General features: G+C 45.3%; 1 protein-coding gene across 21 annotated transcripts in view; it reads left to right on the top strand.

Annotated features, from left to right (window-relative positions):
* DNM1 (dynamin 1) overlaps positions 1-27,264 on the top strand; it is a 131,054-nt gene that overhangs the window by 34,625 nt on the left and 69,165 nt on the right. For 16 of the 21 annotated variants that reach the window (XR_014152677.1, XR_014152678.1, XR_014152679.1 and 13 more), the window contains exons 2-10: positions 5,575-5,648; positions 6,780-6,929; positions 8,053-8,256; positions 8,962-9,060; positions 11,449-11,609; positions 13,658-13,800; positions 15,333-15,468; positions 16,843-16,910; positions 18,914-19,052. Coding sequence is in view for 17 of the 21 variants with exons in the window: in XM_081847540.1 (XP_081703666.1) it covers positions 5,575-5,648; positions 6,780-6,929; positions 8,053-8,256; positions 8,962-9,060; positions 11,449-11,609; positions 13,658-13,800; positions 15,333-15,468; positions 16,843-16,910; positions 18,914-19,052 (1,174 nt within the window). In the remaining 4 variants the exon portion in view is untranslated. Of the gene's footprint in view, positions 1-5,574; positions 5,649-6,779; positions 6,930-8,052; positions 8,257-8,961; positions 9,061-11,448; positions 11,610-13,657; positions 13,801-15,332; positions 15,469-16,842; positions 16,911-18,913; positions 19,053-23,502; positions 23,642-27,264 lie in introns of all 21 variants that reach the window. The other 5 variants (XM_081847547.1, XM_081847555.1, XM_081847553.1 and 2 more) reach the window with 1 other exon arrangement.

The following is a 27,264-nucleotide window of genomic DNA, read 5'->3' as shown; positions in this document are numbered from 1 at the left end:
CAGGCTGCTCAGCTATGAACCCAGAAGCCAGAACAGCAAGAGGGATCTGAGCGAAAGCAGCAATCCCTCTTGCTGTTCTGGCTTCTGGGATAGCTGCGCAGCCTGCATTCGCTCCATAAGACGCACACACATTTCCCCTTACTTTTTAGGAGGGAAAAAGTGAGTCTTATAGAGCAAAAAATACGGTAATTTCTCTTGTCTGTCTTGATTCTTCTAGCATGCAGCTTGACAGCATGTATTTACAGAATACTCAATTAAAAACCAGAAAATAAAGTCACATCCACACTATACATTCAAAGTATATTTAAAGCACTTGGCTCCCACAAAAGTGTCTTAGGAACGTGGTCTGTGATGGGTGAACTGCAGTTCCCAGGGTTATGGGGGGGGGGGGACTATGACTATAAGTGTGCTTTAAATGCATGACCCTCACCTCCAAGTAAGCATTGTGCAAGCCAATCAAGACGTATGCTCAGTAAATAGATGATCTGGAGGAGTCCATGAAATCTCAAAGCTAGAGGGGGTCTTTGGAGGTCATTCAGTCCAGCTCCCTTCTTGTATTATATATTTGAAACAGTATTATAGGATACAATTTTTCCAGAGTGGTTTAACAATCACGGGCAATTCTGGGACTTATATCTGTGGGAGGGGAATAAGGATGTCCTAACAAATCTCAGCACCCTCAACAAATTACAGTTTCCAGAATTTTTTTTTGGGGGGGGGCAGGCACAGTAGCCATGACTGCTTAAAGTGGGATCATAGTGCTTTAAAGGTATGACATGAATGTGGCCCATGACTGTTGAAAGTGGTGTAATGCTGCTTTAAATGGATAGTGCAGCTGGGTCCCAGTCAGACTCCAGGTTCATCTAGCTCAGTATTGTCTTACACTGACCAGCAGCAGTTTCAGGTGACTCGCTTCAACCCCACCAAGTGCCCATGCCTGGTGCTTATGCTCTGCCTGCTTCCCCTTCACTGTCTCTGGCAGTCGTTTGGAGGCAGCATGCTGTGGGACCCCCAATTTTGGTTGCACCATCCAGGCCAAATGCAGACACTCCAGGGCTCTAGGTTTGCCTTCCCCACTCCAGATGGCAGGTGGAGTGCTTGAATCTCCAAGTGAGCAAGAGTGCCCTTAAATGATCATCATCATCATCATCATCATCATCATCATCATGATGTCTACTATGCATAGAGCTTGCAAGCTTCAGCCTTGCAGGAGGAGGCTGCAAATTATTGAATGAACTCTCCATGGGGTCTGCCTCCTCCCCTCCTTCCCCTTCCCAGTTAACCTCCATCTCTGCAAATTAAGACACTCTGGTGGTGGTAGTGGGGTCAGCCCACCTCCCCTCCCTATCATAGTAACCTTTAGCTAAGGTTCCTGTCTTAACTTCCAAGCAGGGACATGTTTGCCCATTAATTGGGCTTTGTGTTTTTTATTTGAATGACATGCTCTCAGTGACTGTGGTTGATGCTTTATTCGTCATGCTTATGGGTGTCACTGGGGCCCACAACTCAGTCTCAGGATCTCGGAGGTTCCTGACCTGGCAACCTGACCTGGCTGATCCCTGTGATAAACAGGATGTAGAACTCTTGTCCAAATGATATTTGATTATGTTTGTGGCAAGAGGTGTCCATTTTTATTCAGTCTGTATGGGATGCAACAAGCTAGACAAAACTTTTTAGCGCTCTCTGGGGGTACTAATGCACTAATATTGATTCTTTTAAGTTGTAAGCTAACTGGGATCTTCACAGAATGCCAGCACTTACTATTCATTCATACAAATAATGTTTTATGGCTGGCATATAAAAATGCTGCATTCATTCCCATAGTGTTTGGAACGTTCTTGCTGCATGAAGCATTACTTTGAAATGGGCCTTTAAAATGCATGATTAGTGAAATAGCTGGCACCCCGTGATTCCATTTTCGCAAGCCTGAAATTACCTCTATTGGCTTAAGTGCAGCTTACCTGCCTCCTCAAAAGATTGATTGAGGGCCCACCTGGTATCCAAATTGGGGAGAAAGTTGAGATGTAGACGCATTACACACACACACACACACACACACACACACACACACACTGAGCCTCTGCTACAGCACCATGTAGTACAGGAGTGGAGCATCTGTGGCCCTACAGATGTTACTGGACTCCCAATTTTCACCAGCCCCAGTCAGCGTGGTCAGGGAGAAAGATGTGATTTGTCATCCAGCAACAGCAGCAGCAGGACCACAGGTACCCCACTCCAGCATCAATAGCAAAAACACCTGTGCGCCTTGTGCTGTTTAATCGCTTGCTCCATTTTTGTGCAAGGAGTGGGAAACATGTGCTTGGAAAATCTACCCCTTTTAACACATGATAGACTATCTGCACAATTTCATAGATTTCATAGATTTCATTGTTGTAGAGTTGGAAGGGAACTCTAGCTTCAGGAATCTCAGCATGCAGTTGCTCATCCAATTTGAAACCACACTGGACCCTGCTTAGCGTTGCAAATGTGCTAGTTGTTTTATTCTTGCACCACTAGGAGGTGTGAAATAGTGTAAAAATGGCTTGTTGCGCTCACTGCCCTTTAATACATTTTCTGTCTTGTGGTGGCCTCTTTCTGGCCAGCTCCTTCTCTATGGGACATCTTTAGTGCAGGCTCGGGCCAAAGGGATTTGTAGTCCAAATCATCTAGAGGGCACCAGGTTGGAGAAGGCTGTGTTAAGTTGTCCACACATGGAAGCATCCTTTGTGATCAGAACTCTGCAAAGAGAGGAAATCCAGAGCTGAAGCCAAAGATGGCTGATGCAACTCTAGTGGGACTTGCGAGTGTCAGAGAGAGGGCAGCACAACTCGCTTTGTGGTGTGTGCACTGCAGAGTTTTATGGAAGAGAGAGTCATTTTAGAATTACTCGGGGAGGGGGATTGTGGGTTGTGGCTGCTAAATCAGCAATCCTAAGGAAAATTTGATGAACTTCCTTCCCTTAAAATTCCCGGTGCACATTTTGCCACATTTGCCGCATTGTTTTTGCCACCATGTTCCCTGCTGCTCTCGATTTGAAAGTGCAAGCCTCTTTCTGAGCAGTGAGGAGGAATCCGAATGAGAAGCAAATGCTTGGCTGCAACAGATTTTGTTGCAGAGGGATTGTTTGCCCTCTGTGGGTTTCAGCAGTGTGCTAGAACTCAGCTGACAGGATCTCATTGATTCATGGAACCAACTTAAGCGGCAGTTTGGTTACTCTCACCATGGGGGCCTTCAGAGCTGCGGCCATGGCTTTTCCACAATTAGCTAAAAGCAGCATTAAACCAGAGATTCCCTATGAACACTTAACTATTGAATTGCTATGTTATCTGGCCATGTCTTCCCTGCACAGACCCTCCTAGGTTATGTTCAGTAAGTCCTGTTTAGCAAAGATACTCTGTTCATTAAAAGCTTATTCCTTGCAGCTTCATCCTAATTTATTTCTGATGGGTATGGGCTGATGAATGTGGGTGGAGTATTTGTTATTAATAATCTCAGAATTACCCCAGGGCAAGCTTTAGGCTGAAATCTCCTGCATTTTCTTCTCAAAGTAAGTCCCATTGAGTTTAGTGGGAGTTGTTGCCAGATAAGTGTGTGTTTGGGGGATGTGGGTGGCGCTGTGGGTTAAACCACAGAGCCTAGGACTTGCTGATCAGAAGGTCGGCGGTTCGAATGCCCATAAAGCTCATCAGGTGACCTTGGGCCGGTTGCTGCCTCTCAGCCTAACCTACCTCACAGGGTTGTTGTGGGTATTAAATGAGGAGAAGGGATGCGGGTGGCACTGTGGGTTAAACCACAGAGCCTAGGACTTGCCGATCAGATGGTCGGCGGTTCGAATCCCCGTGATGGGGTGAGCTCCCGTTGCTTGGTCCCTTCTCCTGCCAACCTAGCAGTTCGAAAGCACGTCAAGTGCAAGTAGATAAATAGGTACCGCTCCGGCGGGAAGGTAAACGGCGTTTCCGTGTGCTGCTCTGGTTCGCCAGAAGCGGCTTAGTCCTGCTGGCCACATGACCCGGAAGCTGTACGCTGGCTCCCTTGGCCAATAAAGCAAGATGAGCACCGCAACCCCAGAGTCGGTTATGACTGGACCTAAGGGTCAGGGGCCCCTTTACTTTTAAGTGTGTGTTTGCAGTGGCAATTTCTGATTTCTTCCCATTAAAAAAAAAAAAATAGTGCAAAAGCTCTATTTCACTGTTAAGTATTTAATAGATAGAAATAATAATCCTATTTTTTTATTTATTGCATTTTATCATGCTCCTCCTCCATCTCATTTAATCTCTACAACAACCCTGCAAGGCAAGTTAGGGTAAGAGAAGGCAGTGACTGGGCCAAGGTTACACCCAGTGTGCTTCAAGGCCAAGTGGGGCTTGAACCCTCGTCTCCCATGCCAATGCTCTAGCCACTGTACCACACTGGCTCTACTGTATCACACCGAAACCAGTAATTAAGGGATTTGTGTGTCTTTGCTGTTGTGTCTCTGGACTGAAGTATTACTGTATTTTACACTGTCATCTGCCATTACAGGGCAACATCTTGTACCTGATCCCATGTTATCCCTGCTGTCAATGGAAAATTATATAAATCAAAATCTCAAGCATAAAGAGTTGGTCTTCCTTCTTATGACAGCCGTGAGGCAGATAGTTGTTTCCACTTGGGGGGGGGCTCCCCCTCCCACCACAGAGTTTTGGACCCAATCCGTGTGGAACTTAGGGAGCACTTCTGGAGTGCTTGGCTCACCATCGGAGGTGGATAAGAGGAATAACAAAGAAAGACGGGTTTGACTCGGTAGGGTCTCAGTTTATATCCTTTATTAACAATAGGAGAGCCTCTTCCACCTCAGTCGCAGGAGCCACTATGGAGACATTATCTTAACGCTTCTGATTGAAGCATGCCCTGTGGATGTGAGCTTAAACTGAAATGTAAAAGATTTTCCAAGTTTGTTTTGATGCAATGTGGGTGACTACATATAAAACTTAACAGCTGGACATGCATTTCTCTATTCAAATCCGATTCGAACCCCCCAAAGTTGTCCTCCCTCTATTAAGGCTGATGCAGTAATGTTGTGATCTTTGAACAAAGCATGCATCATACCAAAGAAAAGGGGAAGGGGAAGCATGTTCCACTTGTTTGGTTATGCAGAACCCAGAGACTGCAGCAGTGGCATAACATAGGTTGCCACTGCCCGGGACCACGTGGAGGGTGTGTGTGATGGAGGGAAACGGATGGAGTATGCATGCACATTCAATTGCTTAATGGCGTCTGCATCACCCAGGAGATCCTAGCCACAGAGATAATAAAAGAAGAGTCACTCTGTTGTCTGGAGAGGTCACTTCCTGGTTAGCATGGAGAAGCTGTTTTTAATGGAGCCCAGTGACGGAAGTGTGCAGCTGTATTGAGGCAGCACTGGGAGTTGAAATTTTGTATTGCTAACGATTTTGTGCCCAGGGCATCCATCCCTATCCTGTAGCGCCGCACCCCCCCATCCCACATTACGCCACTGGACTGCAGTGATCCAATGATGCAGTCTGTTTTTGGGAAGCTGCCCTTCATCAGAACTCTTCTCCTTTTGCTTTTCAGGGACTTCTTGCCCCGTGGATCTGGCATTGTCACCAGGCGTCCCTTGGTCCTGCAACTGGTCAACTCCCCCACAGGTACACCAGCCCCGCTCTCTCCTCTTTTGTTTCAGTATTCTATTTTGGTTTCGAAAAATTTATATGCTACTTGTAGAAAATCTCAGCATGGTGTAAATGCAAAGTTGTCTCCCAAAGTTCCCGCTCAGTGGGATCCCACAGTTAATTCTCTCCTGGTCTCCGAGCTGGCCCAAATAGGACTAGTTTAGCCAGCTAGCCCTGGTGATCATCTAATGTTTATTCGATGGATTTCCCCCCTAAATAGATTTTTGAATTCTGAATTTATTGTTATTCATGTGTTATACTGTATTTTATACTGTTTTTTGTTGCATCAGTTAAGTGTTTTAAATTTGTTGTTAGCTGCCCTGAGCCCGGTTTTCTGAACTGGGAAGGGCAGAATATAAATAAAAAAATATTATTACTATTATTATAAAGTTCCACATAATTCTTTCTGTTCTTCATACTGATAGGGAAAACTCAACACTTATTTTCTGTTGTTGTTCCCATGCACAGTGTTCATATATGCAAGATGTAATTTCAGGGGGGAAAGGAATGCATCACAAAAAAAAGATAATAAAGGAAGATTAAGATTTGCATTGAATTGCATATCCCTATTTATAAGATGCATCTTTCGTAATAATGACAATAATTGAAATAGAAATGCGTCTCACCCTTGTACTGCACTTAGGCAGGAATAATAAGATGCACAAATATAAGATGGAGGACACCTGGCTTGCCAGAAGTACATATGAAAAGGATCTAGGAGGTCTTAGTAGACCACAAGCTTAACATGAGTCAACATTGTGATGCAGCAGCAAAAAAAAGCTAATGCTATTCTTGGCTGCATCAAGTGTCCAAATCATGGAAAGTAATAGCACTATTCTATTCTGCCTTGGACTGCTGGAGTCCAGCGTCCAGTTTGGGCTCCACAATTTACGAAGGAGCTTGACAAGGTGGAACCATGTGCATGGAGGTGACCAAGATGATAAATGGTCTTACTTGTCAGCTAGAAACTTCCAGCGTGTACCACACAGAGAAGTTTCCAGAAATTTCTTGAATTAATTAGAATAGGAAAGATCCCTGCACTTTAAACCAATACTTTCTGTACCAGAAATGCAAACCTGACCTTTCCTCCCACCACCCCTTCCTTAGAATATGGCGAGTTCCTACACTGCAAAGGAAAGAAGTTCACTGACTTTGATGAGATACGTCAGGAGATCGAGGCTGAGACTGACAGGATAACTGGCTCAAACAAGGGCATCTCTCCTGTCCCAATCAATCTGCGAGTCTACTCTCCCCATGGTAAGTCCCCTCTTTGTGCCAAGTATGGGTGGTGGAAGCCTCAGACTCCATCTTGTGTGATGCCACCAAGGCTTGGGATTATGTGGAACTCCTGTATGTGAAACTCCTCCAGGGTAAAATGTCCAGAACATTTCAGTTTGGATGATGATGATATAATAATAATATACTAAATTTGTATATCACCCTTCATCCAAAGAACAAGGGGTGGTTCACAACATAATAAAAGAAGATGATTGGGGTGAGGTAATACCATGATGAAGGCATATAATAATATGAATAGGGCTGATTAAAGACACTTAATTAACCTTCCCCAGCCTGGTGGCCCTCTAGATGCTTAGACTACAGTTCTCATTAGCCCCACCCATTAAGGCATGTCCATCGTCCCTCCACTGCCGCCACCAGCCCCTGCTGCTCGCATGACACAGGTAAGCAGCCACCGGGGCTCATGGTGCTCTTGCATGACCCCCCCCCAAAAAACAAATATAGTCCGGTCCCCCACAAGGTCTGAGGAACAATGGACTGGCCCCCTGCTGAAAAAGTTCACTGACCCCTGCACTAAGGCCATACTGGCTGTGGGTGGCTGATGAGAGCTGCAAAACATTTGGAGGGCAGCAGGTTAAGGGACGCTGACATATCAACCTGCGTCCCAGAGACATCTGGTTGGATCTGTGTTTGAAAGTAAAGTAGAGGAACAGATGGATACAGGGGTACCAACTTGAATAAATTATTGGAGAGGTCACACTGCATAATTAACCCCACATGGGGTGCATGCAACCCAATTGAATAGCCATCCCCATCAACTTTGGGGGGGCCTGGCCCCCTCAAATATTTTACTGGGTGGGCTGAAGGGACCTTGGAATTGGCTCCCATGGATGGACATTTGGTTTTGAACACTGCGAAACAGCATTCTAGACCGTGAGTGGGGAATCTGTGGCCCTCCAGATGTTTCTGAACTAGAATTCCCATCATCCCTGGCAGTTGTCATCCCATCTGGAGAACACCACATTGACAACCTCTTCTCTAGGCTGTAGAATACTCTGCCCACTTCTTACATTCCTATGAGACATCCAATAGCAAAGTAGCATCACCCAGCCTGGGCATCTCTTTCTCTCCCTTTATCTAGTCCTGAGTCTGACCCTGGTGGATCTTCCCGGGATGACTAAGGTTCCAGTTGGAGACCAGCCTGCTGACATTGAGTTCCAGATCCGTGAAATGCTAATGCAGTTTGTCACCAAAGAGAACTGTCTCATCCTTGCCGTGTCCCCAGCAAATTCAGACCTGGCCAACTCTGATGCTCTCAAGATTGCTAAAGAAGTCGACCCTCAAGGTAAACTCAGCTCTTGTGTTTATATTTTTCTCATAGTTTGTCCCTTTCCTTCCTCAATGGTCTCCTTTTCTTCCCCTGACCACTGGCTATTGCAAATATCATCCAAAAAGGTTCACTCCAAGCAGCACAAAGTTCCAGGGGTGCCATTTTTTACATTTGTGTTTTCCTTGTAATGAGAGTGAGTGCTTAGAATGTTTTTGTAATAACAGTTTATTTAAAGGTAAAGGACCCCTGACAGTTAAGTCCAGTTTATTTACAAATATACAGGTAGATCATGTTGTAAGCAAGCAGAATGCTAAATCAGGTGGCACCATTGCTAATCCTGTATGAGATCCCAAACAACAGCACCAAGAACTCCTCCAGCTTCACCTCCCTCCCCCAATCTGCATCCTGTTTATTTAACTCCAGATAAGCTCCCAGATCTTTGTAGCAACGCCATCATAAATGTGCTGGTCATTAAGATGCCACAAGGTCTTTCATTGTTTAATATGACTACCCTTCTGGAAACAGGTGTATGCTTATTCTACTCCCCTCTTCCCCACAAGCAATAAGGTATCCCATTATATATATGGATATCGTTTTTTTCTCACTAACCATGAATTCAGGTCCCCTCTTGGCCTTCATATGTGGGAAAGGATATGTACTGGAATGAAATAGGTCAATTTACTACCCCATAACTCTCATTGTTTGCTTATTATCTAACAGGCCAGCGTACCATTGGAGTTATCACCAAATTGGACCTGATGGACGAAGGAACTGATGCTCGTGATGTCCTAGAGAACAAACTGCTTCCACTACGGAGAGGCAAGGACTTTTGTGTTTTCCTCTTTTCGCTTTCATTCTCCTCCTAATATCAGGGCCCACTTCAGCTCCTAGTCCTTCTTTGCATTCTGACAATTTATGTCTCTTGCCAACATTGGAAAACTTTCAAAAGAAGAAGAAAGGAAATGTTTTCCCAGGCTCAAGATGAGCCACCAGGTCTGGGTGAAAATACATTGAGAATTCTATTTATAAGATATTTATTGAAGTTTTCAAAAATAATACATTGTAAAACAAAAAGAAAAAACAACAACAACAAAAATACAAGAATACAAAAACAAATAAAAGAAAAACACATAAAATTTCCATTACTTATTTTCTCTTATTTTCCAGACCTCCTCATACCTCCCTTTCTTGTATTCCATTTCAAATTGTTAATTTCGCAAATTCTCCCCATTAGTTTTTACTTATTTCTAAACCTTATTTTTCATATCTCTTAAGCATTACAGCTGGAAACCACTTAATTTCTGTCCAACATCATTCTAACATTCATTAATTTTGCAATATTTCTGTAAATAGTCTTTAAATTTCTTCCAATCTTCTTCCGCCGACTCTTTTCCCTGGTCTCGGATTCTGCCGGTCATTTCTGCCAGTCCCATATAGTCCATCATCTTCATCTGCCATTCTTCCAGAGTGGGTAGATCTTGTGTCTTCCAATATTTTGCAATAAGTATTCTTGCTGCTGTTGTCGCATACATAAAAAAAGTTCTGTCCTTCTTTGGCACCAATTGGCCAACCATGCCCAGGAGAAAGGCCTCTGGTTTCTTCAGGAAGGTATATTTAAATACCTTTTTCATTTCATTATAGATCATTTCCCAGAAAGCCTTAATCCTTGGGCACGTCCACCAAAGGTGAAAGAATGTACCTTCAGTCTCTTTACATTTCCAACATTTGTTATCGGCTAAGAATACATTGAGAATTCTAAATGGGTTAAACCTTTCACACTCCAGAGTAGGGGTAGCCAATGTAGTGCCCTCCAGCTTTTTCCTACTATAACTTCTGCTAACCTCAGTCAACATGGCCAGTGGTCAGAGGTAATGAGAGCTGTAGTTGAATAACATCTAGAGGACGCCATGTTGGCTGACGCTACTCCTGAACTTCAGCAATTGACTTTGGATTTCTAATTGATTGTTGGAGGTGTCCTTTCAACGATTTGGAGCTAGGATCCCTTAAAGACCATCTCTTCGTTTCTGAAGCCACCCATACGCTTTGATCTTCAGCAGGTTTCTACAAGTCCCTTCCACTACGTAGTCTTACTTTTGTGACATAGCCTAGTGGTTCCCAAACTTTTTTGAGTCGTGAAGCACTTTTCTGGAGAGAAATTTGACATGGAGCAATATCATTGCCCTTAAGCCAAAGACATTGATGTGCATTTTTTACTTTTTTTTAACCTAACTCTCTTTTTTATGTTTTTTGTTGTTATTTATCAAATAGCAACAGCACAAAATATTTTTCAAATTCTAAATGGCTTAAATTTTGATCTAAACTTATTTTTTCTCATTGAAAAATGGATCTTCAAATACATGGCCTAAGGGCGACAATATTTTCACCTAGCACCTACATAGGTACTAAACCAAATGACAGCTGTATTGACAATGGAAGGTATTTTTAAGCATTTGGGCATGTTAAACATAAAGTTTTATATCATTCAAAGTGTTGTTTTCTCCACTAAACTACATAAATGAAAAGCAACAACAACAAAAATAAAGTAAGACAAAACATTTGAGAATGAATTCAAAGCAGACATTGTAAATCCACAATATGTTACCCACATAGAGTGGTATTAAAAACCATTTTTACAGTTGCAAAACCAAAAATGTCACTTGGCATTGAAAAAGAACAATAAAACATAGCTCAGGAACTTAGATTCTAATGAGAGAGATGGGACTGTTTTGATTTGCACAATGTGGCTATATCTGGTTGAATTTAGGACAGCTGCAATGGAATATCTGGCTCTGCATGGATGCGAAATCTGTATTTTGTTTTAGTACCCACATAGGCAGAGAACCCTGATTTACAGTGACTTCTTAGTTGCAATTTTTTTTTTATTGCAGAATGTCATGTCAGATAAATCAAGCACTCATACAACTGCGATGCCAGACAGGCCAGCTTTTCCAAGTATGAGTTTGCAACCCAAAAGTTTTCCTTATTTTTTTCATAAAGAATTCAGAAAGGCTAGATGGGCAATTGGCCTGATCCTGCAGGCTCTTCTTATGTTCTTATAAGCTGTAGTCCAGCAACATCTGGAGGGCCACAGGTCCCCCAAACTTGTTACTGAACACAGTTCAGTCCCTCGTTGCATCCAGATCCTTGTCATGTAGCTTGTGTCTATCACTCTTTGATACCTGCACTTTCGGATCTGTTCTTTCCTAGGCTACATTGGTGTGGTCAACAGAAGCCAGAAGGATATTGATGGAAAGAAGGATATTCAGGCTGCGTTGGCTGCAGAGAGGAAGTTCTTTCTCACCCACCCAGCGTACAGGCACATGGCCGATCGTATGGGTACGCCCTACCTGCAGAAAGTACTGAACCAGGTAAAGGCTGATGCACACAGGGCTGACTTGGCTGGGACTTCTGCCTGGGGTACCACCGAAAGAATAATACAAAACACATTGAGATTGTGCAGGGATCAGAGGGCTAGAAAGCAGCTAGCTCAGCTCCCCACTCTGCACAATACACCATCCAGAATTCAGCTACAGTCATACCTCGGGTTAAATATGCTTCAGGTTGAGCGTTTTCAGGTTACGCTCCGTGGTGACCCGGAAGTAATGGAATGTGTTACTTCTGGGTTTTGCCGCTCGCACATGTGCAGACGCTCAAAATGACGTCACACGCATGCGCAGACGCAGCGAATCGCGACCGCACATGCGCAGTTGCAGGTTGCATTCTACTCAGGATGCGAACGGGGCTCCGGAACAGATCCTGTTCGCATCCAGAGGTACCACTCTATTGACTGATGACCAGCCGGCCTCTGCTTAATTACCCACACATAAAAAAGGCCCCACTTCCTCTCATGCATGGACAGATGGTGTGGTAGGGCAGCAGTGTTTAGCTGACCCCCTGACCATTGAGTTGCTGTTGCTTACTGGGAGGGGCAAGGCAGCGGGGAGATTGGGACAAACATACTAGCAGGAGTGTTGGGTTGGCCCTGCCAGTGTACTGCGTGGGCTTCTCCACCACCTTCCCCACCCCACGCCCCATCCTGGTATAGCAGCAGCTGTCAGGAGGTCAGGTAAGTGCCACCACCCACTATTGCTTCCACGGCCATCTGCTTCACTGCTGAACAGATCATACCACTAGGATGGTTGCCTCAATGTTTGGCTGGAATTTGGTTCCCTGCATTTCCCACCCACTGGCTCTAGTCGCTCCCTCTGAAGCAACAGAGAACAAGTCTCCTTGGCAGACCTTCAGAGACTTAAAAACTGCTTTTGTGTTTCTACTTCTATGAGGAACGGTTTAGAGAGCTGCAAATGTTAAGCCGGAAAAACAAAATGTGAAGTAGATGATTCTTTATCAATCCTAGTCACGATCTTCTGCATAAATCCATTAGATTAATTGATTAAAACCGTTGCTTGGCCCCAGCTCCTGCCAACCTAGCAGTTCGAAAGCACCTCAAAGTGCAAGTAGATAAATAGGTACCACTCCGGTGGGAAGGTAAACAGCGTTTTCGTGAGCTGCTCTGGTTCGCGAGAAGTGGCTTAGTCATGCTGGCCACATGACTCGGGAGCTGTACGCTGGCTCCTTCGGCCAGTAAAGCGAGATGAGCGCCACAACCCCAGAGTTGGCCACGACTGGACCTAATGGTTAGGGGTCCCTTTACTTTACCTTTAGTAGATGAAAAATGCGCCCCTAATTAATAAGGCAGCAGATATTATTATTATTATTATTATTATTATTATTATTATTATTAAAAGCAGTTGTTTATAAAATCTACAGGTGGCAAGAACCATCTTCAAACAGGCATTCTGTCTTCTCTTGCACACAGGAGAATTTTTTTTCCTAAGACAGCCTTCACCAACCTGGTGCCCTCTAAATGGTTGGAGCAATAGTACTAAACATCTGGAGGTTGACAAAGTCTGTTCTGAGTTGATGTCAACTGACAGACATGTGCAGCATTAAAAATATGCTGTCTTGTACAATGTTATATGCTGACCATCAAACAATGATGACAAAACTAATTTAAGAGTACAATTAATTTTTGCCTTCATACCTAATGGCTAAACAGTGGTTTGGCTACTATGACTTTACCAGGCTCATGTACTCTACCTCCCTAATTTGTGATCTATTTTCCTAACCTGTGCAAACAACAGTTTACCTATCCAAGAATAGGAAAAGCATGATTTGAAGTAGGTTTCAAATTCTGGCAAGCTTTGGTTTGTGCAAACCCACAGTTTGACTGATCAAGGCATAAAAACAAACTATCAAGGCATGATAACAAAACCCAAGAAGCAGGGAGGGGAGACGAAAGCATATCCAATCCTGAAGCATCATCCTGAAGTACAAAGCTTGTTTTTGCCTATGCGTCAACCAGCCTGATGGGATTTTAGCTCATTTTTGTCAATGGTCTCCTTTCCTTGTGCAGCAACTGACCAATCATATCCGAGACACATTGCCAGGTCTGCGAAACAAACTCCAGAGCCAGCTTCTCTCCATTGAGAAAGAAGTGGAAGAATACAAGAACTTCCGCCCTGATGACCCTGCCCGCAAGACCAAAGCTCTGCTTCAGTGAGTGACCTATTAATTAAGAGTACTTAGATTATGGTTACCAGATTTTTTTTCAATGAATCCGGGGACACTCTCCCCCTTTTCTTTGAAGCTGAGTAGCATCAGGGAGTCAGTAGTGGAGATGGTGAGGCCAAAGACCCTGGGCCCAAGCACACATGCATATTGTATAAAAGTGCAAAGCCCTTCTTTCGCACGCTGTGAAACATAAATGCAGAGTTTTTTAAAAAACTGGGCAACGGCTGCTCGCCCACGACTCCTGAGCCTCCCCAAGTCAGTCAAAACAAAGAGGGAAAGGGGCAAGAGATGTGTACCACCGGACGTCCCCGGTTTCCCTTTGGCAGTGGTGGTGGCAGAGGCAGTCAGCAGCCCGGAGCCAGCCTGGTAGCACAGTTGGCTCTGGCAGTTGGCTCTGGCTGGCTTCAGGAGCTGCTTGCTGCCGTGGCGCCCGCCATTTTTCCTCTTCGGAAGTCCCCATATGATGGGTTGCGCACAAGACCCATCATATGGGGACTTCCGAAGAGGAAGAATGGTGGGCGCCACAGCCGTGAGCAGCTCCTGAAGCCAGCCAGAACCAGCTGCGCTACCAGGCTGGCTTGGGCTGCTGAGAATGCCGCTGCCACGTTTCCTGGGAGCAGATTTGCAGATCTGGGGACGTTTCAGGGACAGAATTTGTCTGGGGACAGATTTGCAAATCTGGGGACTGTCCCCGGGAATCGGGGATGTCTGGTAACCCAAACTTAGATTGCTCTTGGAGCCCTGTATCACCACCATGGAAGAGTCTGCCGCTTTCTGACATTTCTGACATGCTGGGCTCAATGCCCTCTTTGACGTGCCAAGCGCCACCACCTCTGATGTGTCCTTCCCTGTCCTTCCCATTGAGTTTTTCACCAGAGATAACCGTGCCCTGCTGGTTCTCTCCCACCCGGTTTCCTTTATATCCACAATATCAATGCTGTCTTCTAAGGCCATCTTGGCTCGGAGGCTTCTAGCAGTAGCAAGCAAACACTTGAAGCCCATCCTACCTAGCAACCTAAATTTGGCTCCTGGGACCTCATAAGTACATTTACTTTATTGATTTATTACATTTATATCCCACCTGTTTCTACAGGGAGCTCAAGGTGGCATACACAGTTCTCCCTTCTCTTTTAATCCTCACAATAACCCTGTGAGATTAGACTAAGAGGTGGTGACTGGCCCAAGGTCACCCAGTGAGCTTCCTGGCTGAGTGGGGAGTCAAACTCCAGTCCCCAAGTCCTGGTCCAGCACTCTATAATCACTACTCCGCCCTGGCTTCTGAGCCCTCGCCAGTGCTGTCTGCTAGGCGCTCTATCCATTCTTAAGCTTGTGTCATGTATGTTGTAGCAAATGATTTATACATTTTTTTCTCTTTTTTGGAGTGTGCAATAGAAAGGGCCAGTCACAGCCAGCTCACAAGCTGACGGTAAAACATGTGATGGCTTCAGTGAACTTTAATTGGATGGGTGTTCTGCATTTATGAAATCTCTTCCTTCCTTCTTTAATTCCCTGCATAGAATGGTCCAGCAGTTTGCTGTTGACTTCGAGAAGCGCATTGAAGGCTCTGGCGATCAGATCGATACCTATGAGCTGTCTGGAGGTGCCAGGATCAACCGCATATTCCACGAGAGATTCCCCTTTGAGTTGGTGAAGGTAAAACGGATCCCTCATTAGCATTTGCCTAGGCCAGCCTTCTGCAATCCAGTTCCCTGCAGATATTTTGGCCTACAACTTCCACCAGCCCCAGTCAGCCCTTCTGTGTCCTGCTGGGTTGTTGAATAGCTATGCCGACTGGAATGAATTCTGAGGTTGCTGGCATAGGCTGGCACTGGCATTTCCTTTTTTGCTCCCTGTCCTCTTTCTTCTGCTTCATCTTCTCAACTGGTTTCCTTCAGGGTAACATGCTGCTTTCTTCATTTTCATTTCCTTCCATTTTCCTTTTTGTTTGTTAATCATAGAATCATAGAACTGTACAGTAGGAAGGGACCCTGAGATCTTCTAGTCCAACCCCCTCAATGCAGGAATTGCAGCTAAAGCATCCCTGACAGACAGCTATCCTCTGTTTAAAAACCTCCCGCGAAGAGTCCACCGCCTTCTGAGGGAGCCTGTTTCACTGTCAAACAGCTCTTGCCACCATAAAGTTTCGTCAGAATCTCCTCCCTTGTCATTTGAATCCATTGGTTTGGGTCCCACCCCCTGGAGCAGCTGGGGTGGTGCTCCCTGTCTTCTTTCTGTGAGGCCCTGAAAACCTATAAGAACAGGGGTGTAAGTTTCAGTTTCCTGAGGGACAACCCTTTTGAGAGAACTGTTGTAGAGCTGAGGTAAACAACAAGAGGCCATTTGCTCTTGAGCTTATTTATTATTTACTTAATTTATTACATGTATATTGAAATACTTTATTGTCACTTGTACAATTTGTATACAGTGAGATTACACGAGCTCCCCCCACTCAGCTCTCTTAGTCTTAATTCCCCTCGTTTACTGACGCACACCCACCAAACCCGAAAGTCAGTTGCCCTGTTGTTATCTTTTCATTCAGCAGCCTAACAGCCCACGGATAGAAGCTGTTCTTTACCCTTTTGGTGTGACTAATTGTGCTTCTGTATCTTCTGCCTGAGGGCAGGAGATCAAGAAAGTGCCGGCCAGGGTGTGAATCATCCCTGAGAATTTTCCTCACTCTCCTGAGGCAACGGTATATCCCACCTTCTTAATTTATTGCATTTATATCCTGCCCTGAGGAGCTCAGGCTGCCCTACATAGTTCCCCTCTTCCCCATTTTATCCTCACAACAACCCTGTGAGGTAGGTTTAGACTGAGAGTGAGTAACTGGCCCAACTTCACCCGCTGAGTTTCATGACCAAGTAGGGGTTTGAACCCTGGCCTCCCAGATCCTCGCCTGTCATTCTGCAGTAATAGCAGCTTCCTGATCAAGTACAAGGGAAGCCCCTCATAGAGCACACTGAGCTAGTCCAGACTTGTAGCAACATGCTGCAATGGCTGTGCTGATGGCTTTTTCTCCCCATGCAGATGGAATTTGATGAGAAGGAGCTGCGAAGAGAGATCAGCTACGCCATCAAGAACATCCATGGAATCAGGCATGTATCAATGCAATGGAGGCAGGCTGCCTCTGCGCCGTTTCTTTGACAGTATTTCTAGGACTTCCAGGGCTGGGTCCTGAAGACGTCAGAGGTATGGTAGGTTGGTAGACGGGCAGAAGTGCCTGCCGAGGTGGTTGGCTTTGAAACCTGTGGGTAGGTTCCACTATGGATCCCTGTTGGCTTGCTTCCTGTTTCCCTGAGGCAGGAGCATGTAAAATAAAGCTGCCTTTCCATTCAGTGTGGAAGGGGAAGTGATGTCCTCTGCAAGAATAAGTACCCCAGGAAGCAATCCCACCCTGGCTATTGTTTCATGTTGCTTTCCCCCCTATCTACAATGGCTCAGTTTTCCATTCTGGTGGTGAGGCCACTTCTGTCTGCAACCTGCACTGGGGTAAAACAGGCCTGTCATACTTGCAGGACCCATTTAGACCGCCTTCCCCACCTGATGCCTTCCAGATGTTTCTTCAGTCTTGCTTCATGCGGTCACTGGTTGGCATTATGAAGGCTGTAGACCAAAACATCTGGATAGCACCAGCTTCAGGCTTATGGCTTTGATGTTGCACCAAGCCCAGGGGCTGGCTGTAGTTTGGCCTGATTAAGAAGGGGAGGAGGTTCTTGGCATGCCAGCTGGGACAGAGCAGCCCTGAGGTGCATTTTGCTCCTCTCACTTCCCATGAGTTCTCAGCACTTTAAGTTTTCCACGATGAGCAACTCATGATGGGGTATGCATCCTGCCTAAGGCCCACATCGTAAAGGTTGAGTCGGGATACACGTTTGCTGCTGCTTCTGTATGCAGTGATAATCAGCCTCAAAGTTCTCTTGGCTCTGTTCTCATCTGATGCTCTGCTCCCTCTGCCCTCACTGCAAGTGTGTCATTAGAAAAGATACACAATCTAAGGGACTAACTAGGTGTGGTGGTGGTGGCAGAACTGCTCCCGCTACTTGAGCCTCTTCTCTTCCTCCTTCCTTGCAATGACAAGGGCAGCCTTCACCAACCTGGTGCCCTGGGAAAATTTAGTACTACAAGTCCCATCATCCTCAGCCAGCACAGCAGTAGAACCGCATAAAGTAGCACATGCCAAGCTACAAGGGGAACAAATTGAAAACAATAGCTAGCTAAAACCCTAATGAAAAAGTGGGGAACCAGTGGCCCTTTACGTCTTGTAGGACTACAACTTCCATCATCCCTGGCCATTGGCCAAGCTGGTCAAGAGTGGTGGGAATTGGAGTCCAACAAGGTTTTGTGCAGGCAAGGGAGCCAAATACATCCCTCTAAGCCTCTTAATCTAGCCCCTGCCAGGCCCTGCTCTGGGCCCTCCTCAAAGGCTTTTGATTGGTTTGAATGTGCTGTTGAACTGAGATAATGCCTCTCACTTGCTTAGATGGTGGATGGATTGGTAGTGTGTGTGTTTGTGTAGAAACACCTGACTTTTGCATGGTTGGGATGTAAAGTTCTGTACAAAGGTAAAAGTCATTTCCATTGCTCAGCCTCTGGCCCCATCCACTGCAGCATGCAGCCCTGGGAAGGTTGCCTTTATGAGAGTGTGAGCCAAAGGTTCCTCACCCCTGATTTGGAGGGCCAAAGGTTCCCCCCTCCTGCTGCAAGCAATGCTCAAAGAACAGTGCAGCAGGGCAGAAGAAGGGTCAGCTTGGAAGGCCCAAAGCCTGCTGGGACAGGAAGGCCATCTCCTCTCCATCTAAGCCAGAGGTTGGCCCATCACTTCAGCTCCCTACATCCCTGACTACATCAGCTGGAGCTGATGGTAGCTGGGAGAGCCACAGTGTCCACCCCTGGCCTTATCCATGTGGGGAAGTGGGTTATGTAGCCCTCAGAGAGCTCTTCTCTTCCTTCCTGATTTTTCAAGTCTCACCCAGCACACCCCAAGCTGCTTCTCTGTGATATGAGCGACTGCTCTGAAGTTGATCTGTAATGCTGTGTCACTCCTCTTGCCCTGTCTTCCTCCCGCTTTGTCTTGTCCCCTCCCCACCGGGGTGTTTAGAACCGGTCTCTTCACGCCCGACATGGCCTTTGAGACCATTGTGAAAAAGCAGGTGAAGAAGATTAAAGAGCCTTGCCTGAAATGCGTGGATATGGTGATTTCGGAGTTAATCAATACCGTTAGACAGTGCACCAAGAAGGTAACCCCGAAAGGGAGCATGGAATCCCAACATGCTCTTGCCCACATCCCCTCTGGCTGAAGCACAGCATTTGTGATCTGGGTGACAACCCTGCCTGGCAGTGACCTTTTGTTGTATTTTCTAACTACCGTCCTTAACAGCATGACTAGAACTGAGCGAATCCAGGCTGGAGTTCCCTAGCCAATCAGAAAGAGATGGGGAAGCTTAAGGGGTGTGGCTAGCTTTCCTTCCGTCAAACAAAGCACAGCCATTTCTTCATGAGCTCTAGAATCCTGGGCCCCACTACAACTTATTGCACCATGAGGAACAAATGCATTCAGCTGGCCCTCAAACAGGAGGAAAATTTTATACTTAAAAAAAAAAGAACCCAACAAGAACAGGCTGCATTCTTGTCCCCACCTCCCACAGCTTCACCAGAATCCTACCTGATTTCTCCATTTGCTTCTGATTTCTCCATTAGAGCTTCCTTTGGAGATTTCAGGTCTTCAGAATAGGATATAGATAGGAAACAAAGCTTAGGGTGAAAACAGATTTAGCATTCCCAGAGTGACTACAGCTGGCTCTTTGCCTTGGCTTCACAACATCTCTTAGAGACATGCACACCAGGCTGGAACACCTAGTGCCTTCAAACGTCAGACTTTTTTTCTTTTTTAGAGTAGCACATAATATTGTTGTAAATATATATGTTATCCTTCATCTTACCAAAAAGTGTGTTGGTGATGTCCTGGAAGCTAGCCAATGCGTTTTCACATCTGCTTCTCCCCAGTTCAGGTAGAACCATCCTAGAAACCTGCAGAACACTTTCCCCTCACCACCACCACCAGCAGAGCTCATCTCAAGAAAGAAAAATATATGACATTTTTTGAAGACCAATGACAATACTATCAAAGCACTTGGTCTGTCTCCACCGCTAATAAATGTATCTTTATATCTTGGGTTTTCAATTCCCGAGGGCTCCAAAGCCACATGGGTCTGTTCTAAAACCTCTGCTGCTTGGTACATTTTCTGATTGGCTTGGTTTGTGTCCTGTCCTGGAAGAGCAGCAACTGGCTGAAGAGAACTAAACTAAAGACATCTCTCCTCTCTTGATTGCCCACCACTCTCTCCTCAGTCTCTTGGAATGAGTTGCCTTGGAAGTTTCCATCTTTCATTCGCTTAGGCTATGATTGGCTGTCATGGGAGAGGTACCATAACCTCACCCCATTTTATTCCAAATGACTGCAGGTGCAGAGAAATACAGGAGAGACAGGTGTTCCTTCTCTTAGTCATTCTATGCTCCTTTCAGGCAGACACCCAGGTACTGGAATTTATTTATTTAATTTTAAAAAGGCCTTTGACTCTCTAGAGTGTGAGCGCTTGGAACCCTTGGCATGTTGGACGAACTGGTGGCCATTTGGGAACAGGTAACTGGGCAGGGTGAAAGATGGAGTATTCTAGAATGTTATTTGTGGCAAAGACTGAGTCCAGGCAAATGAGGAGATGCCTGGTGCTTAGGCAAGAGGCCACAATGACCGGTTGTCATCATTCTTGGGCTCAGATTGGGAGCAAACAAAAGTGAGCGCATCTGTCATAGGTTCCTTGAAGTTCTAGAATGCTGGGAGGACTTTTGTTTTTTACCCTGCTCTCCTTATGTGGGTGTTGGGGGGGGGTCTGTGGCTGTGGGGAGCACCCAGAAATCTTGCCATTAGTGCCTGATTAAACACAAGCCGGTAGGCTGCCAAGTATGCAGTGTCATCTGAATAACTGGATTGGAAGGGCCAATTTTTCATGCCCCTGCCCACTCCACTTGTACCTTCTCTGTTAATTTTCCCATTGGTTAATCACCATTCCCTGCTTTTCTACAAATCTCCTTTTCTGTTTGTTTGTGCTATTCACATTCTTTCCTCTTTATCTTATTTCTCTCGTCCTCCCCCAACAAGAGCAAATCGGTATCTGTAGTGAAACCCTTTCTAAAACGGTCATGAAGAACAGTTTCCTTCTTTCTAGTGAGGACTGGGTATGCAGAGGTGTGAGGATCCTTTGGCCCTCCAAGTGTTGCTGAAATACAATTCCCACCATCCCTAGTCATTGGCCATGCTTGATTGGGCTGATGGGCATTGTAGTCAAATAATATCTGGAGGGCTGAAGGTTCCCCACAATTGTTCTAAGCAATTAGGAAACAGGTAAGAATGGAAAAGTTGGAAAGAATGCAGACAGATAAAGATTGTTATCACTGGTTCTTACAGAACCAACACTTGCAGTTTGAATTTGCCTGTGACTGAGGCCCTTGGCGCTGTGTGTGTGTGTGTGTGTGTGTGTGTCTCAGAGAGAAAGAGAGAGAGGGAGAGAGAGAGAGTAAAGAGCGTTGTTTAGCCCAGCATAACCCTGTACAAGTGGAAACTGTACCAAAATGGTGCAGCATAAAGTGCTGTTGTTCAGGTAGCCAGCCAGCCATTTCCTTTTCCATTTCATTCCTCCTCACCTGTCAGAACTACCATCCTAACTGCAGCCGGGAAAAAGCATTTCTAGCCACTCAGTTTATGTGGGCCTCTAGGACAATGTTGGTCCCAGAAACACTCTTCAGCTGTGTACCTGCTCCTTCAGGGGCAGTTCTGTGCAGGGCAGGCAGCTGACCAACTTAGAATAATAGAATAATAGATTTGTAGCATTGGAAGGGACCCTAAGGGTTATCTAGTCCGATTCCTTGCAATGCAGGAATCGCAGCTAAAGGTTTCCTGGCAGGTGACCACCCAACTTCTTCTTAAAAGCCTCCAGTAAAGGAGAGTCCACCATCTTCTAAGGCAGTCCATTCTTTGGTTTAGTTGGAACCTCATTTCTTGTTTTATAAATTCACTGGTTCGGGTCCTACCCTATGGAGCAGGAGAAAACAAGCTTGCTTCATCTTTCATGTGGAAGCCCTTAAGGTATTTGAAGATGACTATTATATCACCTCTCATCTAAGCAATACATACCCAGCTCCCCAAACGGTTCCTTATAAGGTTGAGTTTCCAGGCCTTTTATCATCTTGGTCACCGGCCTGTACACATGTTATCTATAAACAGAAAGTAGCACATGCAAATGTACATTGGGGTGTTTTTTGAGGGGAGGGAACTGTGCCTAATTGGCCAATGGTAGGTTTTGCAGATGCAGCCAGGAATTCAAGATTGTACAGTAGTACAATAACCAACGAAAAGGATATCACTGCAACATAACGCTAGCAAGTCATCAAATAGCAATTCATTTGAAATATATCAAAAGTAAGCATGCAGTAAGACAATTAACAGTATATTCTAAAGTGAGGCCAAAGCTGGTGACAACACGCCTTGTCTCCTCACACCAATATTTTTATACTCAGACTCAAAAGGTAAGAAACACCATTGTAGCTGTTTGGCAGCTGTTCCCTTATGAAAGCACACAGGGAGGGGGAAACAGTTGGCACCTGATTTACGCAAGCTGCAGAATCCAGCTTTATAGTACAGAAGCTTTATTATGCAGGTTACAGAATACTATACATGATTCTGAGTTTTCAAAAGTCTAGCATACACATGTTATGTGGCAACATACAGGGGTAAATTTTAACTCATGTTCATCTTCAAGAGAAAAGTCACACATAGTAAAAGCTGCAGAAGAGAGCCTGTAGATCAGGGACAGGGAGTCTGTGATGCCCCATGTATTCAATCTTGATTCCTGTCAGCCTCAGCTGGCATGGCCAATGGTCAGGGATTATGCAAGTTGTAGTCCAGCAACATCTGGCAGGCTGCAGGTTCTCCTCCGCTGCTGTAGGTCTTCCCTCTGACACATATGTTAGCGTTTTCAGGGTTACTTCTTCAAGGACCTTAAGCTGCATGTATGTGCTTTTTAGGTGTCCACATAGAAAGCAACCTTGAGGGTGGATGAGAAATGACCTGAGGCCCCAGTGAGACTCTCAATAGGGAGATGAAGGCTTCATTTTTTCAGGAGTCAGAGAGAGCGGTAGGGTTGGAGAGGAAGGGATCCCTGCATTTACCCATCTGTCCATTTCACTGGCCACACCCTGGCTTGCAGTTTTTCATTCCATCTTTTCTTCCTCCTGTAGAATCCACCTGATGCTTGGCAGCACTTTGGGTCCTTTAGTGATGCTCACTTGGGTTACATTTGCCTAAGGCAGAGATAAACAACATCGTTCCTTCCAGATGCTGCTGGACATTAGCACCCTTCAGCTCCAACCAGCTTGACCAATGGTCAGGGGTGGTGGGAGCTGGGAGTCCAGCAACATCTGGATGGCACCACATTGGCTATCCCTGGCCTGTGGAGTGAACCAAAATCTCATTTTTGCCTTGTGTTTTTCTCTTCTCCCTTTCTCTTTCTCTTTCTTCCTTTCTTCCCCTCCTTCCCCTCTGTCCGATCTCTTTCTTTCCTCCTCCGTCTGCTTCGCACTCCTTTCTTCTTCTTCTTCTTGCTTCTCTCCTTCCCTGCTCCTTTCGCCACGCAGAACGGGTCTCTTCACGCCTGACCTCGCTTTTGAAGCCATAGTGAAAAAGCAGGTGCAGAAACTGAATGAGCCATGTCTGAAGTGTGTGGACATGGTAGTGAGTGAGCTCACGTCCACCATCAGAAAGTGTAGCGAAAAGGTAAAGAAACCGTACGCCCCCAAAGAGAGGGAACCTTGGCACAATGCCACTTTGCACCCAGGCATACCCATCCATCCAGGGACAGAGACACAGGAGCTAATTTCTTGGTACGCCGAGTGCAGCGATCCCTGCCAGCAAAAAGAGGAAAATTAGGGACGTGTGCCAGAGTTTGGCTCTTGGTTTGTTAGTAGGCAATAGGCATTGAGTTCTTTAAAACAGTTGGGTTTTTTAATTATTATTTAGTGTGTTGATGTGAAGCTTTTCATCACCAAGCGACCTCAAAGCAGTTTACGTAAGAATAAATAAATCATATCACTAAAAATCACAGAACAGAATTAAAGTAATATTGATATAAAGAGGATTTGCAGGTGGTGGCAAATCCTACAGTATGACCATGCCAATTGGCTTCGTACAAAGTCTGGCATGCCACTGGGTCACAGAAGGGTACAATCTCATGGCTTTATATCTGTCCATTGTCCAGTGTCTGGAACAAGGTTAGACAACCTGGTGCCTTCCAGATGTTGCTGGACTGCAGCTCCCACCATCTCTGACCATTGGCCGTACTGGCTGGAGTTGATGGGAGCTGGAGCAATGAGCATACAAGGTTTATACCCTACTGTTTCCAGTAAAAGGGATAACAGCCTCTCAGTGAAGACCTGATTCAACCTCATTCTTGGTTATATGAGTGAAGGAACTGTGAACAAGCCATTTGCACAGCCAATAATAAGTAACCCCAAGCTTTGTTTGTGATTGCAAACTGGCTCGATCAACACCCTAACATCTACCATGACAGAGCCATCTACCTGCTTCCTAAGTACCTAGTAATGCATTCATTTACAAATGGCTACTAACCACGGTGGCTATGCTTTGCCTCAATTGTCGCAGGAAACCATGGGATGAGAGAGGGCTCTTGGGTTTGGGTCTTGTTTGCAGGTTTCCCATTCAGGCATCTGGTTGGCCAGTTTGAGAACAGGATGCTAGACCAGATGATTCCCCTTTTGCCTTGTTACGTAATTCCAGATGGTATAATTAAGCAAATTAACCATCTTGGTCTTTCAGACTTTAAAGTGGTGTTGGTGATGGTAGTGTTGTTCTCAAGCTCTTTAGGGGGAAGAGGGGCCCAAATTAATAAATGATCCGCTTACAATGTAATATTGTGTCTGCCATCACTCAGAGCCAACTGCTATTAATTTCGTAAGCTAGGAATTCAGAAGTCAGCTGGATAGAAAGGGTGATTGCTTATTAGCAAGTCCTTTCTTGTTATACTCGCCCTTTGTTTCAGAGTAAAGTCTTGTTGCAGCGCACACACACACACACACACACCCCGGCCCCAATTTCAAACTGTCCCTGATTTGCATGTTGAAAACCTGTTTTATTTGCTTTTCCCCATCTGGAAAGCCAAACTTTTGAGAACAAGGAAGCAGAGAAAGAGATTGTGGATATTAAAAAAAAACAACCAACCAACCAACCAACCAACCAAATAAATAAATAAATAAATAAATAAATAAATAAATTGGGATTGATATTCCAGATCTCTTCCAGACGATGCCATCTCACATCTGCCAGATCAGTGCTGTTTTCCTGAACCTGTGGACTCCATCAGGGGGCACCACACACCTCTTTAAAGAGGCCAGCTTGCCCTTTAGTTGATACATTCATTGATTACAGCTGGATTAGAGTCCTAACAATTCACTCTCCCTGCTCAGGTAAAGTTGCAAGTGCTGTACTAAAAACCACTCGTGTTTCTCTCCTGTATTCCAGGACCGGATCTGGCAATCTCAAAGAGATATTCCCAGGTTTGAGAGAGTAGAAGTAGGAAGAGTGCCTGCACACAGCAGTCCCAAATGAGAAATGCAAAAGCAATTTAAGGCTGCAATCCTATACCCCATTATCCTGGAGTTATGTCCCATTGAATTCAGTGGGACTTACTTCTGACTGGATGTGTGGCTTGCACCATGAGTCAATTGCGAAAATGTCAGGGCTACATAAGAGGTGACGTTAAAATGAATCTTTAACATGCATGGTTTTTTTTTAAAAAAATGCAAATAGCATCCTGAAAATTAATAGGGTTGCATCAAGTGGGTGGGAAAGGGAGATTTAACCCTTTCCTTCTGTGCTGTGCTCCTGAGCAAAATCTCTTCTCTGAAATGACAGCTTGGGAGAAGAGGGTTCCAAGACAATCAAGCAACATTTTCTTAGTTCCTGCACCTCTTTTCAAGAGACATTTTATACCCCACTTTCCTTCAGCACTTTAATTCTTGCCCTGCAGCTCCCCCTCTCTTTGTGACTTGTTTTCTCCAACTGAATAAGGCAATGCTCCACTTTGGGCTCTTTTCTCTTATTTGTTGGTAGAGGAGTCAGGTCCACCTCTCTTGCCCTCACTGACACATTACAGACAGTGTCACATGCTTAGCAGATATATCTTGAAAATTCAAATCCCAGAACCCAAAAGGTCCTGGTCCTAGACCTGGATTGGGTGGAAGAAAAGTTGATGTTTCTGCTTCAGTAGGTGGAATCCTTCCCTCTGAATCAGCTATGAATACAAGACATGCCTTTTGTAATGCTGGCTATTAGTCTAACACAAGCCTGTGCTCAGGGAATTTCTATGGAGTTCTAAGAGAAATGCTAATCTAGGTGTCTTGAGGCCTACATGTTAGGTGAATTGTGTTTGCTTGTTTGTTTGTGTGTGTGTGTGTGTGTGTGTGTGTGCGCGCGCGCTCACTGGACCTTCCTGGTTCCATGAGTGATTTTTTGTTCTGAATATTCCATCTCACCCCCAGAGTGACTTGCTATAAGCCGCAAGGAAAGGCAGACCTGAGTTATAAAACCCCATCCCTGTCCATCAGCGAAAGATCATTACTAATCATTGCAAATTGCATGGGAAATGAATCCATCTGTTTTTCTGAGCGGTCTGTGTGGGTGTGGATGGATGTGTGGGTGCATATAACTGAGCCACAAGAAAAGATGGAAAAACTTAGCTGGTGCTGAAAAAAGAACGAAAAGCTGGAGGAAGAGGTGAAAGTGTAGGGAAACAAATGATTCTTTCGGTTAGGCCTGGCAGGCCTGGCTCTGACATTTCATTTTACACATGACAAGACTTTTCACAGTCTGAACGCGCTGGTGTTGTTACATCACCTCAGCAAGATGGCCACCCCCCCCCCTTTTTAATGGCTCTGTTCCTCTGCCTTTTCTTGAGAGCCTGACCCTGAGAAATCAAGCAGCTGCCACTTTTCCGACAGGGAGATAGAAAGATGGGAAATTCAGGTTTAAGACAGGAATCTTTTCAAGCAAGGGCCACCAGCCCTTCCGTCAGGCAGAGTGAGGGGACCGGGATGTTCAAGGGCAGAGCTGCGCCTGCCACGTAGCCTGGTCTGCAAACCCTTACTCGGAACTGGCCTTTTGCCCCCAGGAACAGTGGATAATGGTGGCCCAGAGTCTGTGTTTAAGTGAGATTCAGCTGCCTGGGCAGCTTCTGTACCAGGGAATTTGTGTGATCTTGCTCCTTCCTTCAGGCAGCAAAATGTCTTAATCCAGCAAAGGCATGGGGCAGGAGTTTGACACAATTTGCATTGATGGGCAAAATTACCTAATTCACACTTTACAGAACATTGTGTGAGCTGAAA

Source organism: Podarcis erhardii (assembly GCF_964252035.2).
Source record: "Podarcis erhardii genome assembly, chromosome: Z".
Classification (NCBI taxonomy): Eukaryota; Metazoa; Chordata; class Lepidosauria; order Squamata; family Lacertidae; genus Podarcis; species Podarcis erhardii.
The sequence above is the reverse complement of the archived record's forward strand: the minus strand, read 5'-3'. Positions and strand labels throughout refer to the sequence as shown.